Genomic DNA, 26,391 nt, shown 5'->3' with positions numbered 1-26,391 from the left:
CGGATTCAGCACATTTGTCACTGAACACCATGAACAGACTAACAGGCCACGTCCAAAAACAGGAAAAACAAACTTGTTTTTTGATTCAACACATTCGTGCGATTCATGAAGCCGCCTCTGTTCTGCAAAAATTAAATCATTCAAAGGAGGAAGGAGGAACACAAAGGCCCATTTAGCATGTCTTCAATGGGGGGGGCACAAGATCTACAGGAAATATTATGAATCCATCATTTCCTCTTCAAAATATACTCTACTGGAGGGAAGCAGCGGCTCTTCGTTCCCTCTCCATCTGCAGACGGCAGCCCCGAGGTTCCATTAGAGAGGAAGGCTCGTGACCGGTTAACGGCGAATCAGGAGTCACGTAGTGACTGGAGACGGCGACAAAGAAACTCCTCTTCCAAATCGGCAATTACAGCCGAAGGTCCCTACGAGCACGGCGCTAAAGCACAGAGCTTCATCGCCCCACCGCCTTCAGGCCGCTGCAGACGTCGTTGTGATGCACGCGGCGTCACTGCGTCGGCCTCTTGTTGAAGACAGGCTGACGGCTCAGGACGGCGTGTTAAAGTGGCGTTAGAGGGAAAGGAAGACGCTGAACGACGGGGCTGGGCGGGTGAATAGAGGGACGGGAACAGGAAGGTCAGAAGTTCAAAACCCTGTAACGTCTACGTGTCCCGTGGAAGGGAAACATGAGCTTGACCTCCCGACAAAGTCACTCATGGTTAATCCCCCCCCCCCCCCGAATGAGGACGTTTGGCGAAATGCCTAAAATGCAAATGTAATCAAAGAGTTTATGGTTCGGATGAGCTGGCAGGGCCGTAAAAAAAAAATTTAAACAAAATGCAAGATTCATCTGTGTGAATCGATGCTCTGTTCTGCTGAGCAGAACAAAGAGGAGGAGTGTTGAGTTCCTCACAGTTGCTCTGCGATGTATTTTCATCCATCACCTGCTGGATACTGTAAACTCCTCGTGCCGGGTGGGATCTCGGTGAAGGAGCGCGGCGCAGACTGTGTAAATAATCGTTATGAGCGCCTCTTGGAAGTACTGACATCGCTGCCTCGGCTTTCACGGTCCATCGCTCGGCCGCCTCGTGGTTTTAGGAATCACTCCGTAGGTTTCCTTAATGGCAGAAGACGATTTAATGGATGGAATCAATAAGAGGATCGGTTTCCTGCAGCGTTTCTGGCTACGTCACGAGTTTGACCCGCCTCCAAAAGACAATTTGAAAAATCTATTTTTGGATCACAAACATCCGGTGTTATAAGTAGTCTATTACCAACACTAAATTTATTACACATCACTGATTTATTTGTTCTTTTTCTAGAGCGGTGGAGGTTCTAAGACATTCTTTAAAGATGTGGTGTTCCTCCCCTGGTGTTGGATGGGCACTTCCACTTACTGTCCCTCAATCAGCCAGGTGCACTTGGTTTTGTACTTGTAGTTCCCTGGACCGTCGGTCAGGTGACCGGAGGGTCCCGTCAACCTGAAGGAACAGAGGAAGAGGAGAGAAAAGATCAATTAAAGGTTCCAAAGGAAGATGCGACACAGCAGCAAACATCACCAAGAGACGAACAGCTTTCAGGCAACAGTGTCCAACAAGCTGGACAGAGAACAGAGTGCATCCGTCACATTAAAGAGCAGCATTCAACACAAGAAAGGGAAGCCAAATGGCTCCACATGGGATTCATTCATCTATGTCATATCTTTCACCAATCAAACTGTTTAATCTCAATAGAATTTCATCAAAGTAACTCACTGAAACAACTGATTTATGGTGCAATAACAAATGAACACTGATGCCTCTGAAATACTGTCAGATTTTCATTCATCTAAACACGTTTTACATGTTCACAGGACAGGTTTCTATGCATTTAAAGTGAGAGAAATGACTTAACGTTTTAAAGGCTGTAACAAGCACATGTTTTGTGGTTTAGACTGAATAATTATGAATAATCAGATGGATTGTGATGACCAGACATTAGGAAACATCAGGGTGTTAGCATGCCGGTGTTAGCATGTAGCTCAAAGCCCCGCTGTGCCTAATCACAGCCTCACTGAGGCCACATGGCTGTCGACTTGATAAACGATCGAACTGACGGATCAATTTAGTGCAGAAATGATAAGTAGGTCGACAACGACAATAAATAAATTATTTATAAAGCAGCTACCCAAACGTTGTTTTATACGTCCGACATGTGTCTATCTTTGGGTTGTGACAGATGTTTCCGACACGTTATAGAGTGAATGTTTCATCAATAACGCACCAACAGGCCTACATGTCCTACATGCGTGTAACAGAATATGAGTCAAAGTCAGTTTAGTAATCTTTGCATACCGATGGTTTCTTACATTATCCTAAGACTCTGGAGCGACGCAGTAGAAATGATTACACACACACACACACACACACACACACACACACACACAAGGTTGTTACACAAGAGTCCCTCAGCAGAGCAGAGGCTGAGCAGGTAAACATTAACCTCGGCCACTTTGTTATTTGGCTCGTGCAGCAACAGGGCGAATGATTAAAGCTCACAGAAAATGATCATCCGAGGCAAAGTATAGAGCCCGGCCCGATGACGCAGCGAGCTACACAGGGGACACTTTGCAGGCAGAGATTGTATCATTACTGATGTCGGTCTCAGGGTGCGATGACTCCACACACACACACACACACACACACACTTGTTCCAAAACAGTCTCTCAGCACCGCTCCGGACCGAGGTCTGCAGAGAACACCCTCCTGACTGTTCAGCTGCAGGAGCCACGTTAAAGATCTCAACCTGACGACCCGCTTTAGACAAGACTCACCAGTACAGAGCTTTTGTCTCCACTTAATGTGGATGAATTCATCACGTCAAATTTGTGTTTATTCTTTCACAACTTCAGCGTGAAAGTGATAAATAATCTGTGGAGATCCCTGGTGTGTGTTGCATAACAACGTGCATCCAGGCAACAAGTGTGCTGCAACATCTTGTTATTGAACACTTTCTGCAGAGGAGCGGGCCGGGCAGGTTCAAGGCCACGGGTGTTGTTACGTTAACGACAACTTTAACGGGCCAAGCGCGTGACTCCATGTCGCAACAATGCTCCGCTATGGACCAGAGGTCAGTGCACCGGCAAGAACCAGAGTTTAACCACCAAATAGAAAGAGAAGTTAAGTCCTTACAGGACGTGTTGATCAGTCTGACGGTGAGAACCACAGAGGCTTTGTTTGTGTTGCAAGAGGTCAGCCCAGATCTGTTTTCTAATCGGTCTCAGCAGCACTGTGCAACACAACAGTTATTCTGTCTCTATGTATAATATGTTAGTTATTGTGGATTCTTCACTGTTTTATTACTAGATCTCTGGTTTGCACTATCCACTATGCTGCTGTAAATGTCCCCACTGCAGGACTAATAAAGGATCATCTTATCTTAGCTTACAAGTACACCAAGGCTGTAATTACAGATCGCTCAGCGCTAACACAGCCGGGGCCTGTGGGACTCTGGGCTCTCTCAGACAAACAGCATCCTCAGAGGACTCACCTGGACCCAGAGACACCACCACTCCCAACCCCAGACCTCAAGCTGCTGCATGTTCAAGGCTTTCTTAGCAGTACTGCAGTCTGCTCAGCACTACTACTACTACTACTACTACTACTACTACTACTACTACTACTACTACTACTACTACTACTACTACTACATATATCCCTCTGTAACATCATGACAATCCAAAAACAGTGGTATATGAAGCTAGAGTTCATGTTTCTATCAGTAGTGACCACTTAAAGAAGAGTAAAGGACCAGTTCACCCAAACCACACATATGTGGAACTCAAGGGTAGTTATTGTTAAACTGACAACTAATATGGATGCAAATAGACAAATTATTCTTAAAAACCTCTCAGACACACTAATCTAACCAGGTAGACAGTATAGATCCCCAGCTGGAACTTTTGCTGACATCAAAATGCAACAGAGGTAAATGGAATTGGCTTTAAAGCCTTAAAGAAGTGACAGACTACAGAGCGAGTTCCTAGAAACGCTGTCCGTCCCTCAGGATAACCTACGCACCGAGCCGCGGCTCAGAGGGACTATTTCCTCGGAGGAACGTAGTTCCACTGAAAGCGGCTGACCCTGATGTCTGTGGATTATCCAGAGTAACGTGCACATATTTCCTGGAACGACATGTTGCAGCCGGGTGTTGTAATAAAACACAATGAGAGAGTTTTAAAAGCAGAAGCCTCAGCACCTGTTGACCCGTCGTCCCTGACACATTAACATGTTATGGCCATTTACTACCATCAGGCAGAGAAAGAACAACTACTCCCCTCATGTTTTATTACCATGAGGCATAAAAAGTAGAGTCAAGTTCAGGATCACATTAAATCAAAATGGTGCGACATTTTGGTGAAGGTTGTAGGGCCGAGTTTGGGAGGGGTTTTATTCTGCGTGGTTGTTTATTTCATAACCCGACAGTTTCCTTTATCCATTGTTATTATTGTCAAGAGATGTCATTGTGCGGCCACTTGTTATACCATACTATGATTACAAGAAACTAAGGTTTTCATGGAGCTGGGTCAATGCACCTGAACACATAAGGTGTGTCTGCTGTACAGTTGATGGGATTTGTAGTTAAGTCACATGTAAAACATAAACAGGATCTTTGGACCTCTGTGCAGCCCAAGGCCAGGTGAACCTAAGACACAGCGGATCTCTTCTGTGATTGAGTCCTGCTATACAGCTGTCATGTTAAACAGAAGATATTAAATGTCCTGCGACGACGAGTGAGCCGGTCCTCTCGTTATTAGACCCACGCTGATACAAGCGGAGACAACTCTCGCATGCAAACAGCTTCCCTGACGCAGAGCCAAGTGTCTGCAAATGGCAATGTGGCACAGCTCGAGAGCAGAGCAAACAGCAGCTCTCGTTCAGAGGCGACGACGGCTCTGCTCGGTGAGGGGAGGGGAGGGGAGCATGCTCAGACGGAGAGTCAATATTACAGACACTGAAGCGTCTGAGCAGGCCAACGCTATATCGCAAAACAGTGGTGGACGTAATTGGATAATTTCACACGTTAGCAGAAATAAGCTTCCCTTAATATCGACATGATCTCTCAGGGATACACTTTTCTTTCCTTTTTATGTTCCGACCCAGGCCCATCAGGAGCAGCTTGTGTGGAGCTTAGGTTCGAGTGCGGTAAACAATATATACGCTGAAATAAAGCCGGCCCTCCCGATGCTGCTACACATAAATATGCTGTCCTCCCTGGTTAATGTAAAACATTTAAGAGACACACAAGAGGACGCAGCATGATTTAAAGTTACTCTGCAGCCGCCACGGAGGAGAGCTGTGAACCAAACATGGCGGGCAACAAATCTACAAAAGCCAAGTGTCCAAAACATGCTCATGCAGCAATAACTCAGTTATATTGTCTAATAAATATTTCATAAATTATGAGCAAGTGGCTATTTTCCAAATGACTGCGCTGATTTTGCACCTCAGTGTTTTTGCTTGAGTTACAGTTGCACTTTAAAGAGAGCTTTTTATATTTGATGTACTGAAATGAATCCCTTTATCGGTCCTTCTCCACCGAGAGCCTGCAGGTTCCCCTCAGCTGCACAAACTAAATCCTGTCTTTTCATATTCCACATCACAGAAGATACTGAGAGCAGTTTACCGATGATACCAAAAGATTTACGTGTTGACTTTTGAGAAATCACCGCCAGCCACTGTGGCCTTTCTGCACGGATGTAAACAAATCCATCCGTCCAGTACCTGCATGTAAAACTTCCTAAACTCCATCTGTGACTCTGTGGAGAGGGGTGGGGCAGAGCTCTATGCCTCTGCACCAGTAGGCTGAAAACAGAAGGAATCAGTAGCACGGCAGTGGGGACCAGGGGTCGCGAGGTCAGCCTTCAGAGAGCGTCCGAGACGACGACAAAGGCTCTACAAGAGCAGAGAGCTGTGAAACTGAAAATACCAAAAAAGCCACTCTGAGGCCAGAGCGAATGAATCGGCAGGGCATCAGAGGAAAGATACTGACGTAGATGCTACACCCTGGTCAGGATTCAACGTCTTGAATGATTCAAACAATTGGAACGTGAATTAATTGACTGACAGAATCTTTACGTTTTTAAGAGCAGGTCCCTCGGGCGAGACGATACGAACTCTATTCCACCGATAGACGCTCGGTGGTGGAACGCTTTGTGCAAAAGGCAGGAAAGAAGAACACTGCTAGCTAGCAAATGTGAAAGTAAACAAGTGTTCTATTTGGTTTAACCAGCCAATTATATATTAAAAAAAGGTGACACAGGTGATGGCATGGGAGCTGTTTACGTCACACCAGTGTGGGGATGACGGAGTTTACTTCATTCAGATGAAAGAATGAATATTAATGCACCATCTATATGCAATAAAGACGAGCAGGAAATTCAGTTAGTTGGCAAAGAGTTACACCACAACTGGGGCCAGGACATGACCATGCGCTGGAAGAGGCAGGGATGACGCAGTTATTCACCACCCCGTCCCACTGCAACACAACATGTGGCTCATAACAAATTAAAGTCATCAGAAGATCCACGCCGATCTAATCAAAACAGTTGCGTGTGTTTGTGACTCTTTGTGCCAATAGGCATGAAGCCACAATCTGATAAGGTTCACAGTTCAGCCTCACGGCAACATTCATCGACATTAAGAGCGATACTTATGGCCAACTGGGAATCCCCGCTGGTGGCCAGACGAGGCCAGACGAGGCCAGACGAGGCGAGAGCGGCGTGTTCTGTGTGATAGTAAACCAGATAAAAGGAGCTTTTCACATATAGAAATAACATTTTACGGTTGATGTGGTTTCTGAGAATCTACAACAAAAGTCAACTCTGATTCATTACATTACAGTCATTTAGCATAAGACGCTTTTATCCAAAGCGACTTACAATTCAGATTCTCTCACATTCATACACTGTAGGCACAGCTACGGGAGACATTCTGGGGTTAAGTGTGTTGCACAAGGACACATCGACATGCGATGTGCGGGCGACTGTTGCTAAGTGGAGAGCAGGGTCGTCCTTCAATCAGAAGATCGGCGGTTTGACTAGTCGCATGTCGACGTGTCCTTGAGCAAGACTGTGAGCACCAGTTAGCTCCATCGGGATGGAGGCAGAAGAGACGGATAGCTTAGATCTCAAACCCGGAAAAACAAAACCTCCGAGCACTCTGCATAGCTGCAGATCACCAGAAGCAAGAAAGTTTCTATTTGTATTTGGGTGAGTTGACCCTTTAAAAACGAAGACAATGAGGGAAGGTATGGTTCGGCAGTGGAGCCGATTCTTTTAAATGCGATGTTGTCAAACTGCCAAACGCGTACATCAAGACATTATGAGTATCATATAAATGGCATTCAGTCCTGCCTCTTACTGATTTACACAAGTTCAACATATCCTCGGAGGAAAAGGAGATCTGATGTTCACGCCATAAACAACAACAAAACCCACTCGTCTGTTTTTGCCTCCCCCTCCCCCCTCCATGTTGATTTTGGCCCTCATGGCTGTAGCCGGGTCTCCATCTTGGCCGGACCCTGCCACAGAAGGCTGTTTCACCAGCATTCAGCCAGCCTTGTATGGCAGCATTGTGCGTATGCTAAACACGGCCTCAGAAAACCATCGGCCCTTTGACCGCGCTGACAAAACAACACGGCCCTGGTTCCTGGCCAATGTGGCATCACAGGAAGCAGAAAGTGCACCATTACATTTAATAATAATCAGCATCACGGATAACGCTGCACACCGTGTCACAGGAGTGCTGAGGCTGGAGCCGCTGAACGTTACGCTGTAAAGTCAGAGCCCTGCGGTGTTATTAGTGAAGTTCAGGGTCACACCATCACTCCTCCAGCAGACGAGCAGCACCACAGCCTCTCCGGCTCTACACAGCAGAGCTTTAGAATAGAAAACAGACAACGACATGCTGCTACTTAGAAGTAGCTGGAAGAGAAGACAAACCCAAAGTTCAGCGTTAACAATCCCCTCAGAGACTTCCGTCCTCGTTGGACTAACTCGAGCGGTAAGGGCCAGTGTGTGGGTCAGTAAGAGCAGCAGGAGTAGATACCTGATGGTTATACACAGAGCCAGAGTGCTTTCAGTATCTAGTAGTTGGGCCTTTTTTTTTTTTTTTAAATAAGCGATTATTGTTGAGTTTAGAAGTTGTCAGAAAATAATGAAAAATTCACACGACATTTTTCCGCAGCCCAGGGTGATTCTGAATAGATTTGTTGTGTCTGACATCTGACCAGCAGCCCATGAAGACGGATATTCAGTTTACAGTGACGCGAAACAAAGCAACACAATCAATACATTTGTGCCGAATGAAATGATTGGACGGGATATTCACGGTCCTGTGACAGCCGCAGATAAACGATGCTTTTGATTTATTGATCGCTTGTCGGGACGTAAAGATAAATTCTAGAGCTGAACATTTTTGAAAAATATATAATTGTGACAATTTGACTGATGTTTCAGTTGCGATACGGTGGGTCGGATCATTTTCACATCATTATTCTCATTGTATTTAAAAACATATTGAAATGATTATGGTGTGGTCTTTGCAGGGATCTGAACCAAACAAAGATGTTTTTTGAAGTCTGAGGATTCGGACCAATCCTGTAGTTCGCAGGCTTTAAAGACATCTGTGCATCTTTACAGTCCTTAGGCAGACTTTGTACTTTACACACATTACACAGCACTTAGTGGTTCAGCTTCTTGCTCAAAGACACTTGGACAAAAGGAGGAGTCGGAATAGATCCACCAACCCTGCAATTAATGACCAAACCGCTCTCTAACCAGCTGAACCAGCTGAGCCACAATTCTGACACTTCAATAAACTACAAATGTCAAACATTTGTAGTTTTCAGCTTGTCCGATGTGCTGCAGCTGGTGGCCAGTGATGCTTTCCCACAGTGATGGACTGAGTCGATTAGTACTTAGATGCAACAAGCTCCAAGTTTGTAACCACAGCAGAGAGGAGCCACTTCATCCAGAGGACACTCAACGCCGTCGCTCTGCAACATCAGAAGCTCGGCAGTCGTTCAGACTCCATCCTACCTGTTCGGATATGCTCAGCAATCAGCTGTGCTAATGTGCAAACAGTTCCAGCTTCCCTTTCTTTGACCATGACCGATTTCAGAGGATGCATAACACAGCAGCAGCCCCCCCCCCACACACACACACACACGCACACACACACACCACCACCAGCAGCTCTGCTTTATGACCTGCTGGGCCGGCAATAAGCTGAGACAGCAGGACAGAGAATATCAAATTCATTTAAAAAGAAAAAGAGAGGAGAATCGGTCAGGATCTCCTAAAAAAAGAGGGAGATTTATCCGAGGCCTGGCAGTACGGCACACCCTGATGGACACATCCTGGCTGCACAGACATGCTCGCTCATCACAACGTTGGAACAAGATCAGCTTGGTTACAACCAAAAAAAAAGCCGAGCAGAAGTACAACATTTCTATTTGACTCAACCAAGGAGAGAAATGATTCAGGAAAAAGCAGTTTTTCTTAATAAATGCTTGTTTGTGTGGAGTCCTCCATAAACTGACCCACCGTGTAATCATCACTAAACGATAGCGCTGTCATCAAGCGCCGCGGACCATTATCCTCACCAGCGCATCACTGACACGCACTCCAGTAATGTGAAGTGACACTTTAATGGGCGCAGAGGACGAGATGAGCAGCAGCGACGGTCCGACTGTTCTTATCGACGTTTGACACCTTTTCATTACCTTCACACAGTCTGTAGTGTCACCGTGCATCGTCTACATGAGAAGGGGAGGGTCTGCACAGGAAGCACACATGGGTGTGTGCGAGGGGGGGGGGGGCGGATTTATTATTGGTTTTATTAAGTGGTCACTTTCCTCCACCTCTTGGGTGCGTTTCCACGAGTTCCACCAACAGACACCAGCTGAGATTGGCTCAGCTGTGAACTGCCCCCCCCCCCCCATGCTTTGACCTCCGAGCTGCTGTTCTCTGGGCCCAAACACCGTCCTGCTGCATCTCAAAGAGTCCTTTACTGGACGACACAAACCCGGTCTGACCAGAGCTGGTCTACGCTCTCTGCTCATGTCTCCCAGCAGCAGCCATCGCCTCCGTCCTGGTTCAGCAGAGGGGAACACTCGACGACTCACAATTACAAAGCACACGTGTTTCTGGCTTCACAACACAACTGGAAATAAACACCTGGCTGGTTGCATGACAGCATAAAATAAAAGGGTTTGAGTGCATGACTTCCAAAATGATTAAGTGATTACTCAATTAGTCAATAGAAGGGAAAATAACAATTTTGATCATCATTTAAATATTATTTTGCTTGCTTCTTAAATGCCAAACATTCTCTGCTTGCAGCGTTTCCGTTTTATCTCATTTTTAAATGAACACCTTTGGGTTTAAAGCTGCTGGTCGGACAAAACAAGCCATCAGATGACCGATCCTCTTGGATATTGTATATGTGAATACATCACAAACACAAATATAGAACGTAAACCCCAGCACTACTATGGTTCATATAGTTCCTTCACACTCAGGGCTGTGATGTGGACAATAGTGGGGTGATGTGTGACTTGGTTTGGTGACTGAATGACAAGATGATTCATGATTAATGACACTCATGAAGATGTAAGACACTGAAGCTCAACTGTAAGTCACTTCCACCTCGTCACGAGCATCCAAATGACACAGTTGCACTATTTAGCATGTATACAAACATGAAGATACTGCATTTGAACCAGGAGAGGTGTAGTACAGGTAGTGGTAGTAGTAGTACACCGGGTCTTTCTGTGCCCCAGGTGAGCACTGCTCGGTATCTTTGGGCCACAAAGCAAAGCGGACGTAGACAACATAACACTGAAGTCTGAAGTGATAACAGCATGCTCTGTATTCTGCCGGTGCGTTCACGGTACCTGAATCTCCCTCCGCAGTGCTGGCATTGGTCCCCAACCCAGCCGGGGACGCACACACAGTTGCCAGTGGCTGCGTTGCACTGCCCGTTCATGCAGGGTTTGTCGCACTCCTTCGCCTCGGCGGCGCCGGAGAGCAGCCCGACAACCGAGAGCAGGAGCGCGGTGGTCGGCATCAGCAGGCTCCGGCTCCGGCCAGAGCCGAAGCAGGCCCGCCGCGTCTCCGCGTCCATTTCTCTGCACAAAAAGATGGCTGCTTTGAGGCAAAAGCGCTCCGCTGCTTCGGGGGGTAGACAGCGACTCACCGAGCGAGCTGCAGGTTTATGGTGTGGTTGACGTTTATCGGACGTTTATCGGACGTCCCCCCCACCCGGTGGTTACGGTTACCGTGTCTTCGCTGAGGCTTGTCTTCCGCTGGAGACTTGGTTTACATCTTTCCAGTGGTTCCGTTTCCCAGCGCCGCACCGAGCCGCATATTGACATCCAGAAGTGACGTTATGGCAGCGGAAATGCGCAACCGGGGGATGGGGGGGGGCGAAGCACGCAGGACTTTAAACTCTTATTTTGAAAGCGAAGCGCGCAGGACTTTAAACTCTTATTTTGAAAACAGAGAGCAGCCCTTTACATGCGAGCTTGTTATTTTCCTTTCAGTCATATTTTCTCATAAATGGCGTCTTTCGTCGGTTATTCTGTTAATATGAGACATGACACTGCGATGTTTGTGTTAAGTTTAAGACTAAGGAATAAGTGAATCACCTGTGTGCGTGTGCAGGGCCTTTAATCATGTTATTTACATGTATAAAAGGTGTGCTTTTCTGCTCTTCATTTAAATAACGTGTGCCTTAATTCCATGTGTATGAATTTCTACATTACAGGGCCATGTAGTGTAAAATGTGTGGTATTTTTCTACTACATAATTTCACAAAATATATATTTTGTTATTGTTTCATAATGTTTTGAAAGGGTCTTTATCGTAATATTAGAATCTAGTCTTTGCCAGGTTTATTACAGTATTGCTTGTTATTAAACTACGGCTTCTGTTCGCTGTACAAACACAGCTTGACATAAATATATTACATATGCACATACAGCAATTTTAAGTCGCACTACACCAGAGTAAATTATTCATAGGACTGACATTTGTTTTTTATGAAAGCCATAACTTTGGTGGTTGTTTACCTCTTAGTAAAATTCAGAATGATCAAACTGCCCAACAACCCACAGACTGCACACCAAGGACACACAACTGTACAAACGGTATAGAACGGTTTATTAAATTTAGACTTGTAAGAAGTCATCATATTCCAATGCGCTCCATCGCAGGAAGAGCATTGATAATAACACCAACCCCCGAAAGGATTGATCACGGCATCAAAACATAAATAAAGCAAATTAACATATTTACAATTCAACATGGACAAGGGAACGGGGTTTGTGCACAAAAACAGGCAACTACACATCCAGACAGAGGCGTCAGAGACTGACAGGAGGGAGTCCGATTATTCAAATTCAACTGTCCTCAGGAGAAGAAACCTGGACGGCAGGAGTGAAAGGAGGGTAAACACGATTTAACAAAGCAAGAACCGACAGTATGATCACATGGTATTGGTTTTGAGTGAAAAGAAGAAAATCTCTAGATCCTCATATAATACACTATTGTCAATAATGCTGTTTTAAGTTTTAATGTTATGAGCTCAAAAGCTATTTAGTACTGTAGGTGAGTTAAGTTGTGAACGTTTCCTTCTCTCTTGTTGTAAATCCTCCTCAAACGAGTCTTTAGATCACCTCTCTGAGAAATTGACTTCTATAAAATAGACAAAAATAGTTCCAAATTAATTCCAGCTGTGTGGGAGAGACAGATTCATCCTGGATCCATTATTGAATTGCTTTGAAAAATGATTCATTAATTCGACAAAATAGTTGTACATGGTCAACACTTGAGTAACAGTACTGAGTACTTGAGTAACAGTGCTTTGTGAACTGTCGTTCACAAAGCAACATTTGTCCGAATTTGCGGCGCGAGGTTTCACATTTCCCCTCCCGACTTCAGGATTTACCATTTATGGAACTACTTTCCTGTTTCCAGCCTTATTGGTGGTGGAGTACAGTCTGCTTTAAACTCCGAGGAGAGAACTGATCCTTTTACAACAAGAAGAACGACTCATCTTCATTGAGCTGAGTGAACGGATGAACGAACATCAGTTTGACTTCTTGTATCAAACGCAGTCAAGACTTTACAGTAATCAAAAAACCCTGCAGCATAATCAGAAAACTACGCTTGTTAAAAAAACAAAAAGAGAGAAGACGATTCTTAGAAAAGTACAATCATTGAAAGCACATTACAATTAGCAGTTTGTGAAGTTACAAGCGGGTCATGTGACTCTCCCAGCACGTCTTATGTACATTAAACAATGCTTTTGTGGATCACATGACCAACATCAGGTCCAGGTCCCCAGTAGGCGACGTAGAGGGGATAAAACAGAATCATCTCTCTCTGCTAGTTCTCCTCTTCACGGGAGGGCTGCACACCTCGGGATGTGTCGCGCTTCACCGGGAACACCAGCGGGATGGGGTCGGAGCGCGGTGGCACAATTCCCCCAAAGAGCTGTTAGGTGAGCTTATCAGTCACAGAAAAGTACACTTAACTGACTTTCTAATGGCACTCTGGTCCTGCAGGTTCTACTCTGGTGCTGGAAGGGCAGGCAGACCCCTACGGTGCCCCACACATGTGAAGACAAACACTGAGAATCATTCTCCCACAGCAAGAAGAGGCGACCACCATCATGTGTCTCTGGAGGTCCCACTGTAACATTCAGCTATCCGTTAATGGCAGAGATCGTCCCCTCTTTGTCCCCCCCCCGCAGTATATCACACTATCTTACAGTCGCCTCATGGAAAAAGCAACGGCGCCTTACAGTATGTACAGGATTGATCGAACATATCTTCTGAATTAACAAAGAAAAAAAGGATATAAACAGATTTTTCCCTTCAATTATATACACGGAGCAAAGAGGAGGTGTTGAACAAAATGATTGAGCACCTCAGAGTCAGTGTGTAGATTTACACATAGAAAAAACTGCTTCCAAGTACTGGCTTTAAGATAACAGACTCACACTCACCCCTTCACTTTCCTGTCAGGGACATGCAGAACGGACAGGAGCCAGTGGCTCAGCATTCATTCAGAGGCCGGGGGCCACTTTCTAAAGGCAAATCATATCGGATGGTCCGGGTTCATAAACTCTTCTCTCTGCAGTACATCACCTTCTCTCATTTTAAAAAACCAACACAGGCAAAAAAAAGATGGTCTTTTTTTTGGTCTCCCAAATCAGGCATATTGGGTGTCAGAACACCGGATAGTGCTCGTACCGGTGATCAGTGCTGGTCACCGGTAGATAGGATGATCAAGCGTCAAAGGCCCCTTTGGAGTGTCCTCTTGGTTTTTGATACCTGAGGTGTAGCGTGGGTGAGTGAACACTGGCTGAATGTTGGGAGCAAGCAGCGTGCTGTGACCGGAACCGGCGTTCAAATCATATGTTAAAGAAGTTCTCAGGGCGTCTGTCCGTCGTCTCAGAGTACCAGATGATCGAGTGAGCCATGTCAGAGTGAAACACGCCCAAATCAATTAGTTATAATGTCCTGTGGATGGTAGCTTAGTACACACCGCCCATCTGGCACTCGGAGCCAATTTAAAACAACCACTAAGAATTATTTTGCTTGCACCACTTGAGCCAAGTCTGGTCGTGGACATTACAGAACGGCTGTTGCTTTTAAAATATTCTCTCACTTGTAAGTGTGATTAAAATTGGGAACGTGGGCATGATGGTGTGCGAATATGTAACAGCGTGTGCATTTGCCGAGGAGAGTAAGTGAGCAGGACTTTGTCTCGCTGCTCTGAAGCCGCGCCGATAAATTCCTGCACGTTTGTGTCATTCTCGAGCGTTTTAAAGTCTGAGGCAGTGTGTGATGGCACAGGGGGCTGAGGCGTTTCTCTCGGGCTGGGGAGGTGGGGTGGGATGGGGGTTACATGTTGCGTCACGGGGACTTTCAGTTCGTCGATGTCTGGCGTGAGGGGCGGCCCATGGACGAGGCGCTGTAGGTGCGGGAGCGCTGCCTCATGGCCAGTCGGCAAGGCAGCTCCAGCTCTTGGAAGAGAGGAGTCCCTGTGATCTCGGCCGCCTCGGGACGCTCGCCGGGGCTCCACGACAGCATGCTGCGCACCATGCTCAGCTACACACACAGACAGAGGAAACAGTAGTGTCATGCTACAGCGATGCTAATGCTAATATTGTCATGTATTAGTGCAACTGATTTGCTGCACTTCGAGCTCGTGTGACACAGCGGAAACCTGTAGAAATTGAAACTTACGCACAAAACTCATGATGAAATAATAATACATAGTCGCATTCAGCCAAACACACACACACACACAGGTACGTACGTACACACTGTGCAGGACATCTTAAAATAGAACAGTACACAGCTAGTGGGAAGCTGGGATAGCAGAGCGAGGGGATTTCCAGTGTTGGAGAATCACAGATTATGCGATGGGATTATGTTAATCTCATTACAAAGTAAACACGGGAACAAGGTAATGTGAACAACCCCTCACCAAACCCCTGGTGTGGCAGTAAACAACATATTTAAGTGATTATTTAAACATATGGATAGTTTGATTCTAACGGGATTATTACTGAACATTACAAATTATATTTTCAAATCATGTCTCAGATAGCAATGCTGCTATTTACACTTTAGTGTGTAATGTGAAACTATATGCATGTTTAACTTTATATCCTGTAGATCCGAGGGCAGAATAATCCAAGCACACCTCCTAATTAGATTAGTTCATCAGATTTGACTCACCGAGGTGTTGATGTGGACAGATTATTAAATCTGTGACAGACTACACAATGAGAATCAACCCTCCCAGCTCTGGACTTGTCCCTCTTTCTGCATTTACTTCATTGCATGTTCTCAGGAGAAACACAACAGTTTTCTTTTTCTTGGTTCGTGTGCAGTTTGCGTTTTCAGCCACTAGGTGGCGGCAGACGATCACTCACCTCCTGAACGTTGTTTTTGGAGAAAACCTCTGGGAAGCGCAGCGCTCTCACCTCAGTCAGTGTCTGGAAGAAAGGATGTAAACACCTGTGAGCAGAGCATTGCTGGTGGCTCATCAGGCCCTTTGTTACCGAGACAAAGACGCCCGGTCCATCGCGCACACACACACACCCACACACACAGACACACACACACACACACACACACACACACACACACACGCACACACGCACACACGCACACACACACACACACAAAATAACGATCCTTCAAAGGACAATCGGGATTATGTGTTGCAGTTTGCCCAACACAGTTTCCAGACAAAACAGAATAATTATCTCTCTCTTGTCTCCAGCAGCGGGGATTCTATGGGGTCAAACCATTCTAACTACTTTTACAGTTGAGGAAATTATCTCAACATTTTAATTGTTTCCAAATTAAATAGTTCGGTTTGAGGGAAAATTGCTTGCAGCATGAATGTATTTTAAAAACACATTAGTAAAATATTGTTTTTGCTTCGCTTACATAGCCTTTTGACTTTAGTGATGTTCTCTTTTTTTGAATGCATCACAACCTCATTTGTAACCCTGTATTATACACGGAAACAGTCTACATTTACTACAACAATCAAGTGCTCGGCAGTTAAAAAAGCCAACGTAATGAATTGAATAAAAGGAGAGAGAAAGCGTGATTATGTGCCCGTGTCTTTGCTGACTCACCCTCACTCTCTCCATCTGGGTCCTGAAGGGATACAGCAGCTCAAACAGGATCAGTCCCAGAGAGTAAATGTCCACTTTGTGAGAGTACGAGTTTCCAGAGAGCTGCCAGGACAAAAAGGAACAGATGGAGTTTGAGAGTCCCTGCTTTAGAGGTAGAAGAACAAACTACTAACTTCGCCCATAGATACATGTTGGTATCAAATCTTATCCTGTCATAGTTTCACTTTATGTTTATTGTTCTGGGGAAAATCAAAACATTTAGCACGCCTGCTCACCTGCTCTGGGCTCATGTAGAGCTTGGTGCCGACCTGGCCCGTGTGCCGGGTCAGCAGCGGGGCGGGCGTCAGGGCGCTCGGCTCGTCCTCGTCCTCTTCCTGGTCCATGGCCGTCACCAGGCCGAAGTCTCCCACCTTCACCACGTCATCCATAGTGAAGAAGATGTTGGAGGGCTGGAGGACCGACGGAGACGGGTCATGAAATACATGAAGGCAGAGAGCATTGCTAATACATGAACTCTTGCCTGTGCAGCGGACAGTGTGTGTGTGTGTGTGTGTGTGTGTGTGTGTGTGTGTGTGTTCACCTTGAGGTCCCTGTGCATGAGCCCCTTGCTGTGCAGGAAGTCAACGGCCTCTGTGATCTGGAGGAAGATATCGAGACACTGGTTGTTCTCCCTCTGCTCCGGGAGGCAGCGCTGGGCCATCCAGTCCTTCAGGTTCTCCTTCCGACAGAGCTGCATCTGGATGTACAGGTACACCTGGAGACAAGGAGGGGAAGGTTCAAAGACTTTGGGATTTACGTCTGACAATACTTTACGTTAACATCTGCAGCTTTTTTTAATTTTTCATTAAAGTACTGTAAATATAGCATGTTCCCAAAATGATAGATGGTGTCATTGTGAGCAAAAAGTAATAAATGGATATTTTATGACTTCAGTGTTGCTAAATGAAACAGCAAATGTCCAGCAGGTATCAACATGTCACCGGTCATAACCCCATGACAAGCATGTGACATCATTCATCTACAGTGAGTGAGTGAGTGACTGACCTTGGGAGAAGGCTGGACTCGCTGGGTTTGAGGAGTTGGGGGGATAAACAGAGTAAGTGAGGTTGGCCGGGGGGGAGAGGAAGAGGAGGGCGGGACGGATTCCTGCTGTCTTGTGCGTGAGGAAGACGAGCTGTTCTTCTCAGTCGTCGTGCTCGGGCTGGCTGCACTGGACACCGAGTCTGTGTCGGCGTCGGCGTCCCGGTCGCAGCCCGAGTCCTCAAACACGATGTCAAAGGAAGAAGATGTGCAGTCGCTGGGGCCGCGTGGGGGACAGAGCTCGAAGGAGTGGGGGGTGTCCGAGGCGTCGTGGTCCGCCTGGCTGTCCCGCACAGACATCAGGCTGTCGTGGCCCAGCAGCGGGTGGAAGGACAGGTCTCCATCGTCGGCACTGCCGGCGCTGCTGGAGAGAAGGGCCCGCGAATCCACAGAGGCCTCCAGAACGTCTCCTCCAGGCCCAGAGACCGGCGTCACTGAGCTGGACACTGGGACTTTGACTGACAGCGCCTCCATGTGGTCAAGGAAGCTCATTGGCCAGTCAGTGGTGCTGAAAGAGAGAAAGGAGGGTTGTTGCTGTCAGGCTTACTAAAATAAACTAACCACTATTACAACTAATCATTCAAGATCACTGTGCAAACCGGCAGAAGTATTATGACAAAACAGTTTACGAAATACTAAGGAAACAAACCAAATGTCCAGTTCAGGGTGTAACCACACTAACAGCTCACTTTCTGTAACAATAACACAGTGAAGCGTAACATGTACTTTGGACCGTCTGGGTGCCTCGCAAGAGGAAGAGGATGTTTAACTCTCTGGATGGTTATCTGGTGCTACTTTTAGTTCTAATCCGCCCGACTCAAACAAAGGTTTAAAGACACCAGACTTTAAGGAGATAGTTTGGATGTTTTGCGGTGGGGTAGTTATCCACGGTCGGTGTTTTACCTACAGTAGTGGACGGTCAGCACGCCACCAGTTCGGAGAAACAGACAGGAGGCTCGGAGAGCAAAGCAACGTACAGCTGTGGGCGGGGTCAGCAGCAACATTTATTTTGTACACCTAAAATAAAACCTATATCCATTTAAGTGTACGCTATATTTGGAGTATTTCCACTGCTTCACCTTGCCTTCAGACAGCCCTTTCCGATGTCAAAGCGAAGCTGTTATCTACGTTCTCTTCAGGAAAAAAGATTTTACCTCGAGAACGCGGGAGTGTCTGGTCTACCACTGACTCCATCCACTAGTTTGTTTGTGTTATTGTACGACTTAGGAAGTTCGGATTCAACAAAGTCACACAACAACACAATATAAGTTTTGCTGCAGCCCCCGTGCTGGAACTCCACTGTCTCCTGTAGGTACATACTACACTGACTACGGATGAGTACCTCATGCAAACACACTTCAAAACACCCAAACTATTCCTTTAAGTTAACCGCCCCAAACATGCTTGTGTGATTATGCATGAAATTAATTTTTTCATGCATTTTTCATCCCCTGGCATTTAAACATCTGTCTTAATCAACCAGTGAAGTGAGGCGAGTGATGTTAAGTCTGGGGAGTAATAAATGTCAGCGATGCCATAATTCCTCCTGAGAGGGGGGGGGGCTCTCTTAGCATGGAAGCCATCCCTGACAACAGACCCCATGGCAGTGCTGCTGGACATGTCTGACCTGCTGAGCTGTACAGGGCGACGGGTTTAAAACATAAAAATAACCTGGCTAACCTGCCGTCTTTCAGCCACCTCTGATCCATCTCCTCTTGCCAGCCCTCGGGAGGGCTCTCCTGCCAGGCGTTGAAGTAGCGGATGATCCCCGTATGCTCCAGCTTGGCCAGCGCCTTCACCTCGCGCATCACCTTCTCACGGGCGAGCTCTCTGTGTGACGTGAAGCTGAGCATTAGAGTTGAATACATATGCAGGACAACCAGGACTACGTTTTTCAGCAGTCGGGTTCCACATTTCCAGGATGTCAAGACACAAATCCTTCGAATTGCTACTAAGACATTGCTGTTTATTAGATTTATTTTTTGAGGCATTGTTATAACTATCAGACTGTGATGACCTTCATATGAGCCCAGTCTTGATACACCGAGGTCTCAATAAGCGCTTTCATAAAAAACACTGGCCCTAAAAACACAATCTGGTTTGATATGGGTGGCGTGATGTACCAGTAAACAACAGGGTCTGAAATGAGAATACATGCAGCGCTGCCGTCAGCTGAACACCACATTTGCATGCTTGTCAGTAGGAGTATGAATACATGGCTATTATTTGTACCAAACTGTCAGTTTTGCCTCTGTGTGTGTTCAGACATGTAGGTTGCAGCTTACATAATTCAGTCTAAGGAAACCGACATAGAGGAGGTCTGTGGTGTGGCCGGCGAGAGGCGCTACCTGTTGGGCAGACGGATTCGTTTGATGGCGTAGTTGCAGTCGTCCACTTTGTTGCGGGCTTCAAACACAACCCCGAACCCCCCGCGGCCGAGGCACTGCACCGGCTCAAAGTCAGTCAGGTACCTGGGGAGAAGACACCTTGGTTGTCGTTTTTTTTGCTCAAAGGGGAATCGCTCTCATCAATAGAAAGGTGCTGCGTGCGACGAAGCGTTATCTCCTACTTCTCTGACAAATTCCAAAGACCTGGGATCAGTCAGTGCCCTGTGGCCGAGTAGGCTTATTAAGCGGTAAAAGGTGTTTACCAAGGAGCTGAACAGTATCATGAATTTAAACGAATGTTGTGCTGACACAAACACACTGGGCTGTCACTTCGCTACCACACACTCTCCTGAGAGTCCCATGCTGAAAAACTCAAAATAGAAATGTATTAATAATAATAAAACAGTAACTGTAAGCATTGATACTGACTTTATTTTTGTGTAACCCAAAACGTCCGAGGCAAGATTAAACTTATTTAAATAAAAAAAGGTTTTGATCTATTATACTGTATTCATTTGTTGTTTCCTGTTGTGTGCATATGTGCATATGTGCATTGTGCATATGTGTATTGTGTATCGGGGGTTGTTTGGCTCGGTGTGGGACCCGCTGCTCTGCACCCTGGTGAAGCATCTCTTCTCAGGCTCCTCTGGGGATTGAAGGCTGTCTTATTAGGGAATGTGTGGGCACATGTGAGTCAGGCCTCCATTCCTGATCTCTATCTGCCGCCCAATGATCCTGACTCACGCCCGCCTCAGCTGCTGCAGCCGCCACCACATTTATTAAGGGAAACTTTTTTCGGTGAAAGCAATTTGCATGGTTTGCAGCAGCAGCTCTAATGGAAAGGGGAGGGGCGGGTGTCATTTTGGGATGGATCAAAAGAGGAGAATGCGCAAGTGGTGACAGCAGGGGTGGGGGGGGGGAGCAGCTTAATCAGATGCTTGCTTGCGTTTAGGGGAGAAGAGCTGTAATATTCAGCTAAAGAATGTAAACATGCAAACTCCCATCGATCAGAAGACACAAGGTCAGTGAAAGCCCATCAATTATGGCGACTGATCATATTTGGGATGTCCACAATAAACTTCTGCCAATGTGCTGACAGCGGTGTAAAGTGACACTGCGACCCTCTGGCAGGTGCTGCTGGGCAGGGTGGGGTCTGCTCGATGGCAAACAGCTGAGTTATCCAATCACGCACCACTACGACTCCCATCTCTCCCGTCTCTCCCGTCTCTCCCATCTCTGCCTGGTCCTATCGAGGCAGGCCGGCTGGAAGACCAGTGGTCACCATGGTAACAGTGCCGAAATCTGTAGCTACACCTTGAAACAGAGCGAGACTCTCGGAGCGAGACTCTCGGAGCGAGACTGAGAGAGAGACTCTGAGAGAGAGACTACATCTTTCAAGCGTGAGGATAACAACTCCCAGCGGAGCAGCGGTGTTTTGTCAAGCTCTCCTGAGTCATGATAAAACAACAAAGCGTCACGGCGTGTTGATGATGATGTCATTGTGATGATGTCATTATGATGTACCTGGACACATATTCGCTGGAACGGGTCTCCACAGCAACCGGCTCTTTGGATTCCACAACCTCAAGGTCAAACTTGCAGTCCGTCTGGCACTGCGTCTCCGACTCCTTCCGTTGCTTTGAAGGACAGAAGGAGGACGGCAAGGACACATACATGTGAAACACGGGACACATACATGTGAGACACGGGACACGCAGGGCAGGACATGTGTTGAACCTCTGCTAAGAAATATCTATGACCTCTTTATATACAAATATAAATAAATATAAAATAAATACAGAATTGAGTTATTACTACGAGACACAGTAGAGGGTTAAATTAAGAGAAGAGAATTGAATATTCTCTGATATAAAAAAAGTCATAAATGTACAAGAAAAAACTGAATCGTGTGGCTTCACTTTGCAGGGTTGGATGAGCTTCATCACTCCACAGATGCCACAGGCACAGGCTCGTGAGGAGGACGCTGTTTTCTTCCGATTCACGGCGATGTCTCTTCAAAGTTCAGATGCTTATGACAATATGGTGCTTCTGAGCTAAAAGTCACGAGTATTTGCTTATTGCTAGATGAGATGAGGTCATCCACTGCAGACGCAACACACGAGCTGCGGCAGCTGTCGTGTGACAAGGTTGAGCCGACCTTGTCACAGTGATGTAATGTGGTTCCATGGAGGGTTTTATTCTCACAAATGGACAACTGTCATCTCAGAGAGTTTGCAATTTAGTTTTTTGGTAAATGTATTACTTTAATTTTGGAAATTATTTTTTCTCTGAATATTACATTTTTGACCTACAATGGTCCCAATATGCCATCGTACATCACAGCGTGAATCCTAGTTTTAACATCCAAATGAAAACCTGGACATCCGAGGACGTGGACGGGACAATACGTTTTGTTCAGAGACATTTTGAGGAAATATTTCCTTATGTGGAGCATTTTGACAAAATCAAATGAAGCCATCTCTGCATACAGAATCTTAATCATAACCATGATGATGAGTCACTTGTGGAAGCTGTTGTTATTCTGTGTCTCACATTAACATTCCATGACAAGAACAGCCCCCAGCAGCCACTGTGAGTATGGCTTGTTTCTTACCCTCACATAGGCCACCGGGGCGGGAGGGTGGAAGAACTTGCGGACGATGTAGGTGGTGGCGGCGATGCAGAAGACGATGGTGCCGAGGATCTCCTTCCACCAGGGCAGCAGCAGCACGGGGTCCTTCCTCCTGCCGCTCTCGGCCTCCGCCCCGGTTCCCTTTATCAGGCTGACGGCACTGTCGCGTTTCTCCCGGTAGCGCTTGTTGTAGGGGAAGTAGTAGCCGTTGTCTACGGAGAAGAAAAGCAGAAAAACGATCAGCGGGTTTATGTTTGTTTTCGTCCGTCTCAGCCAATTCACTTTTCTTCGTACACAAGACTCGACTGTGGTCTTTTACAGCCCTGTGTCCAGTATCAGGACCTCACCATATGGATACTGAAGGATGGACAGGGCTCCGTTGCTGTATTCTTCATGGGAGAACTTGTCATTATTCAGACACTTGTCGAATTCATCAGAGCCGACCAGGGCTGGTGTCCGAGATGGGGAATCTGTGTCAAGGACAAGATGAACATGTTCTTTGATCTCGGCAGGAGGAGTAGGGATCAAAAGAGTCGGAATAACAATCGCAAGATTAATCATGCATTAATGGGAATGAAGACAAAGCTCTGAGCAACAGGGAACAAGCCCAAAAGGCTGCTGATTAAAGCCATGCTAATAAAGCCATGGTTGGGTGGTTAGACAGAGGAGGTGTGGACTTACGGACTAGAGGCTTCCACTTGACTGTGGGTAGAGGAATTATGTCTTTGACCGATCCGATAGCTTTGGAAGAGAACTTTTCGCTGATCCTCACCGAGGACTGGAGGTAGAGCTGTCCCTGGTACATCCCTGACAGAACCAAAAAGTAAAGACATGTACTACATTCACTGGTAGTTCATGTGCTGTCGGGGGGTTATGCTGAAAACAAAGTCACAGAAATTGCATAGAAGGCTACTCCACATTATGAATGAGTACGAGCATGCAGTGTGAGCGTCTGTGTCTATTTACCAAGGTAAACACTGGACTCTTCTGCTCCTCTGGCCTTCTGGGAATCGTCGTCGTCCTCCTCCTCATCAGTTTCCGACTGGTTGCTGTAGGCGTTGTCGTCAAACAGGGCGATGGGTGTGACTTTGCCCCCGCCCACCAGCCAAGCCGAAGCGATGGGTGTGCAGAACTACACAACACAGGTGACGCAGAATGAGTTGGTACACTTCACCGAATTAACTCAACTTAAGTCAAGTAAATAAACCGCTGCAAACACGCTCAGTCTTACTGATATGCTCATAACATCTCTACCTGACGTTCCCAGACCAGCTGGCCATCCGGCGCCGCACTGAAGGCCATGACCTTCCAATCGGGAACAGACACTTTGATGACGAGGTCCAGATTCTGGTTCTGCTGGTCCTCCGTCTCTTTTGGTTCGTCAGCGATGACCCGCTGGCTCTCCCTCCAGGCGTCGCCGTTCGCCACCTCTCCCTCCAGGAAGTTCATGCCAGACTGCGTCTCGGGAAGGAGCTTCAGCTCAAAGTTCCCGACGCTGAAGTTCCACCTGGAATCCAGAGCGATAACACACGTTGTAAAACATAAGAAAGTATATCAAATCTGTTGTATGTTAATGATCCGGTCAGTGCGGTAAAGCCAACAGGTCAACAGAAGACATGTTCAGCCAACAGAAGACATGCTAGTGTGAGCTCCTAGTGGCTGAAAGGTTAACGGACTTTATTTAAAGCCGCTGACGGAAAGTCGATGGAACACCACACAAGCTCCAGCGGCCGTCCCATGACTCAAAGTGACTGACTGACGATGACAGGCTGATTGACCGGTCGAATAAAACTCACTTCTCCATCCCTGATCGCGGCCTGATGGCTCGCACCGTCTTCTGAGTCCTCTGCAGCAGGAGCACATCTTCGGCCTCCATCTCCTCGTCCCCCCAGCGGCTGCAGCCCCCCGCGGAGCAGATGTACCGAATCTGAGGCGAACAAAAGGGGGGGGTTATTATACCGTCTGCATGTGGCGAGAACAAAATGAATCAACACACCTCGAGCTTCAACTGAAGTGATTTCACTGACCTTGCCGCTGTAGGCCCCCAGGGCGTAGGTAGTGAGAGATTTCCCCCCAACCAGGACGGTGTCCTCCCCGATCCGGTAAGACGAATCCAGCAGGGACTCCACACTGAAAGGCACTGCCTCCATACTCTCCCTGTCCCGGTTCCACTGGAACAAGGCACCGTCCAGTGAAGGGATCACCATCTTATTGCCAAACACCTGCAGGAACAAACACGTTGGTTTTCAGGAGTTGGTGTCGATTGACTACTTGTCAAAAACAAATTGATGTTAATGAGTTTGAAAAGCACACCAGAAGAAAGGGTAGGGGTCATTTCTCTCTCCTGGATGTAAAAGTCGCTTTTCGGGCCCTTTGGCTTGCAGTCTGAACGTAGTCTAAGAATCTGCTGAACAACACTGTCCTTGGCAAAATAATTGTCTGATGCAACGGCTTTTCACACACATCAGAGCTCCTGGAATATCTTTTACGGTTTAAAATGTCGTTTTTTTTGTCGTTTTGTAGCTCAGACAGACAATCGTTCAAACACAAAACCACTGGCCGACACACACCCGCCCACACGGCAGCAGCTTTGGCCCCCGCACACTTGGACTCGATCCACCGGCTTGGTGGGACCATTACACAACTAAGAGCCTAAGTAATTAACCTGGATCTTTCTAAAAGTGTGCAAGCGTGGAGAGTGTGCGTGCGTGTGTGTGTCATTAGGTGCTCACTGTAAGGGGGCCAGCGAGGATGACATCATTGCAAAAAAACCTGAGCCCTAATCCTGATTTAACCTCCACAGCTTTAGCTCGTCAGTGGGTTTAGGGACAATTGTTTTCTTCACTTCAGTCATTGTTATACAAAGACTGTCGTCAAGAATCTGGACGTCCCAGTCGTGACTCACTCGTTTCAACCAACTGTTCAGGGACATAACGGCAGCGTTTGGACCCATTACTGCTTCCATGTCTCGTTAATGGACACATCAGGTGCTGCTGCTGTCAAACAGTTGATCTGTAAATCATATTTAGACTCTTCAAAACAAAAGTTGGTGTACTTGCTTTGTGGTGGATTAAAACATGTCAGAAGTGATAAATGTGTGGCAGGATGATTTACTGGAGAGCAGAGGTGATGTCATCTTTCTAGAGGGAGGAGGGGAGGTGCTTTAGAGACAAGAGGATAAATTTAGCAAGTGAAAGGAGGAGGAGTTAAGAATCTGACCATCACATCACACCATGTTGGTATGTGTGTGTGTGTGTGGGGGGGGGGGGGGGGGGACTTCTGCTGATGAGTCATCCTGCTCCCGATGCCCTAATCCATGTCTCTGATCCAGCAAAGTGTCCCAACACCCAGGATGCCGTCTCCTCCGTGCCCACAGACTCTCACATACTCGTGGTTCCACTCCAGCGACTCCTGCAGCGGCCCGCAAAACTCTCAGATCAGCAAATTGTGAGATGAAGGAAAAAGAAACAGAGGTTGACGTAAATTATAGAGACGTAAGGAAATCTAAGTGGTGCCCAGTAGGCCAAACTATTCAAACGCGCCGGTTCAACGTTAATGCTTTATAGGCAAGTGGGCCATT

At 46.7% G+C, this 26,391-nt stretch overlaps 2 protein-coding genes across 3 annotated transcripts in view; both read right to left on the bottom strand.

Moving 5' to 3' along the window:
* The window catches only part of atrn (attractin), a 124,064-nt gene extending 112,548 nt beyond the window's left edge, over nucleotides 1-11,516 (bottom strand). The window contains exons 1-2 of one of the 2 annotated variants that reach the window (XM_031873161.1): nucleotides 10,939-11,516; nucleotides 1,398-1,481 (exon numbers count right to left, since the gene is read on the bottom strand). In XM_031873161.1, coding sequence (XP_031729021.1) covers nucleotides 1,398-1,481; nucleotides 10,939-11,168 — 314 coding nt within the window. In that variant the 5' untranslated portion in view covers nucleotides 11,169-11,516. The remainder of the gene's footprint in view (nucleotides 1-1,397; nucleotides 1,482-10,938) is intronic. The other variant, XM_031873159.1, reaches the window with a different exon arrangement.
* Nucleotides 11,517-12,188: 672 nt separating this feature from the next.
* eif2ak3 (eukaryotic translation initiation factor 2-alpha kinase 3) lies at nucleotides 12,189-25,979 on the bottom strand. Its single transcript, XM_031873162.1, has 16 exons — nucleotides 24,839-25,979; nucleotides 24,608-24,738; nucleotides 24,066-24,318; nucleotides 23,778-23,943; nucleotides 23,493-23,618; nucleotides 23,159-23,281; nucleotides 22,794-23,023; nucleotides 21,704-21,816; nucleotides 20,141-20,263; nucleotides 19,473-19,622; nucleotides 17,757-18,300; nucleotides 17,293-17,466; nucleotides 16,988-17,161; nucleotides 16,713-16,814; nucleotides 15,996-16,058; nucleotides 12,189-15,162 (listed from the first exon to the last, which is right to left on the bottom strand). The coding sequence occupies exons 1-16, from the start codon at nucleotides 25,016-25,018 to the stop codon at nucleotides 14,980-14,982; spliced, it is 2,835 nt and encodes a 944-aa protein (XP_031729022.1). The 5' UTR covers nucleotides 25,019-25,979; the 3' UTR covers nucleotides 12,189-14,979.
* Nucleotides 25,980-26,391: the final 412 nt, after the last annotated feature.

Source organism: Anarrhichthys ocellatus, unplaced genomic scaffold (genome assembly GCF_004355925.1).
Source record: "Anarrhichthys ocellatus isolate YVR2014 unplaced genomic scaffold, GSC_Weel_1.0 scaffold69, whole genome shotgun sequence".
Lineage (NCBI taxonomy): Eukaryota > Metazoa > Chordata > Actinopteri > Perciformes > Anarhichadidae > Anarrhichthys > Anarrhichthys ocellatus.
Note: the sequence above shows the minus strand (reverse complement) of the source record. Positions and strands in the feature narration are given on the sequence as shown.

Excerpts from the sequence above, each read along its gene's own strand:
- eif2ak3 (XM_031873162.1), bottom strand. The coding sequence starts at position 25,018 with ATGGTGATCCCTTCACTGGACGGTGCCTTGTTCCAGTGGAACCGGGAC. Across the intron at positions 23,944-24,065 it reads AGCTGGTCTGGGAACGTCAG|TTCTGCACACCCATCGCTTC; the intron begins GTAGAGATGTTA and ends TGTGTTGTGTAG. Across the intron at positions 20,264-21,703 it reads TCCAGCGAATATGTGTCCAG|GTACCTGACTGACTTTGAGC; the intron begins GTACATCATAAT and ends TCTTCTCCCCAG.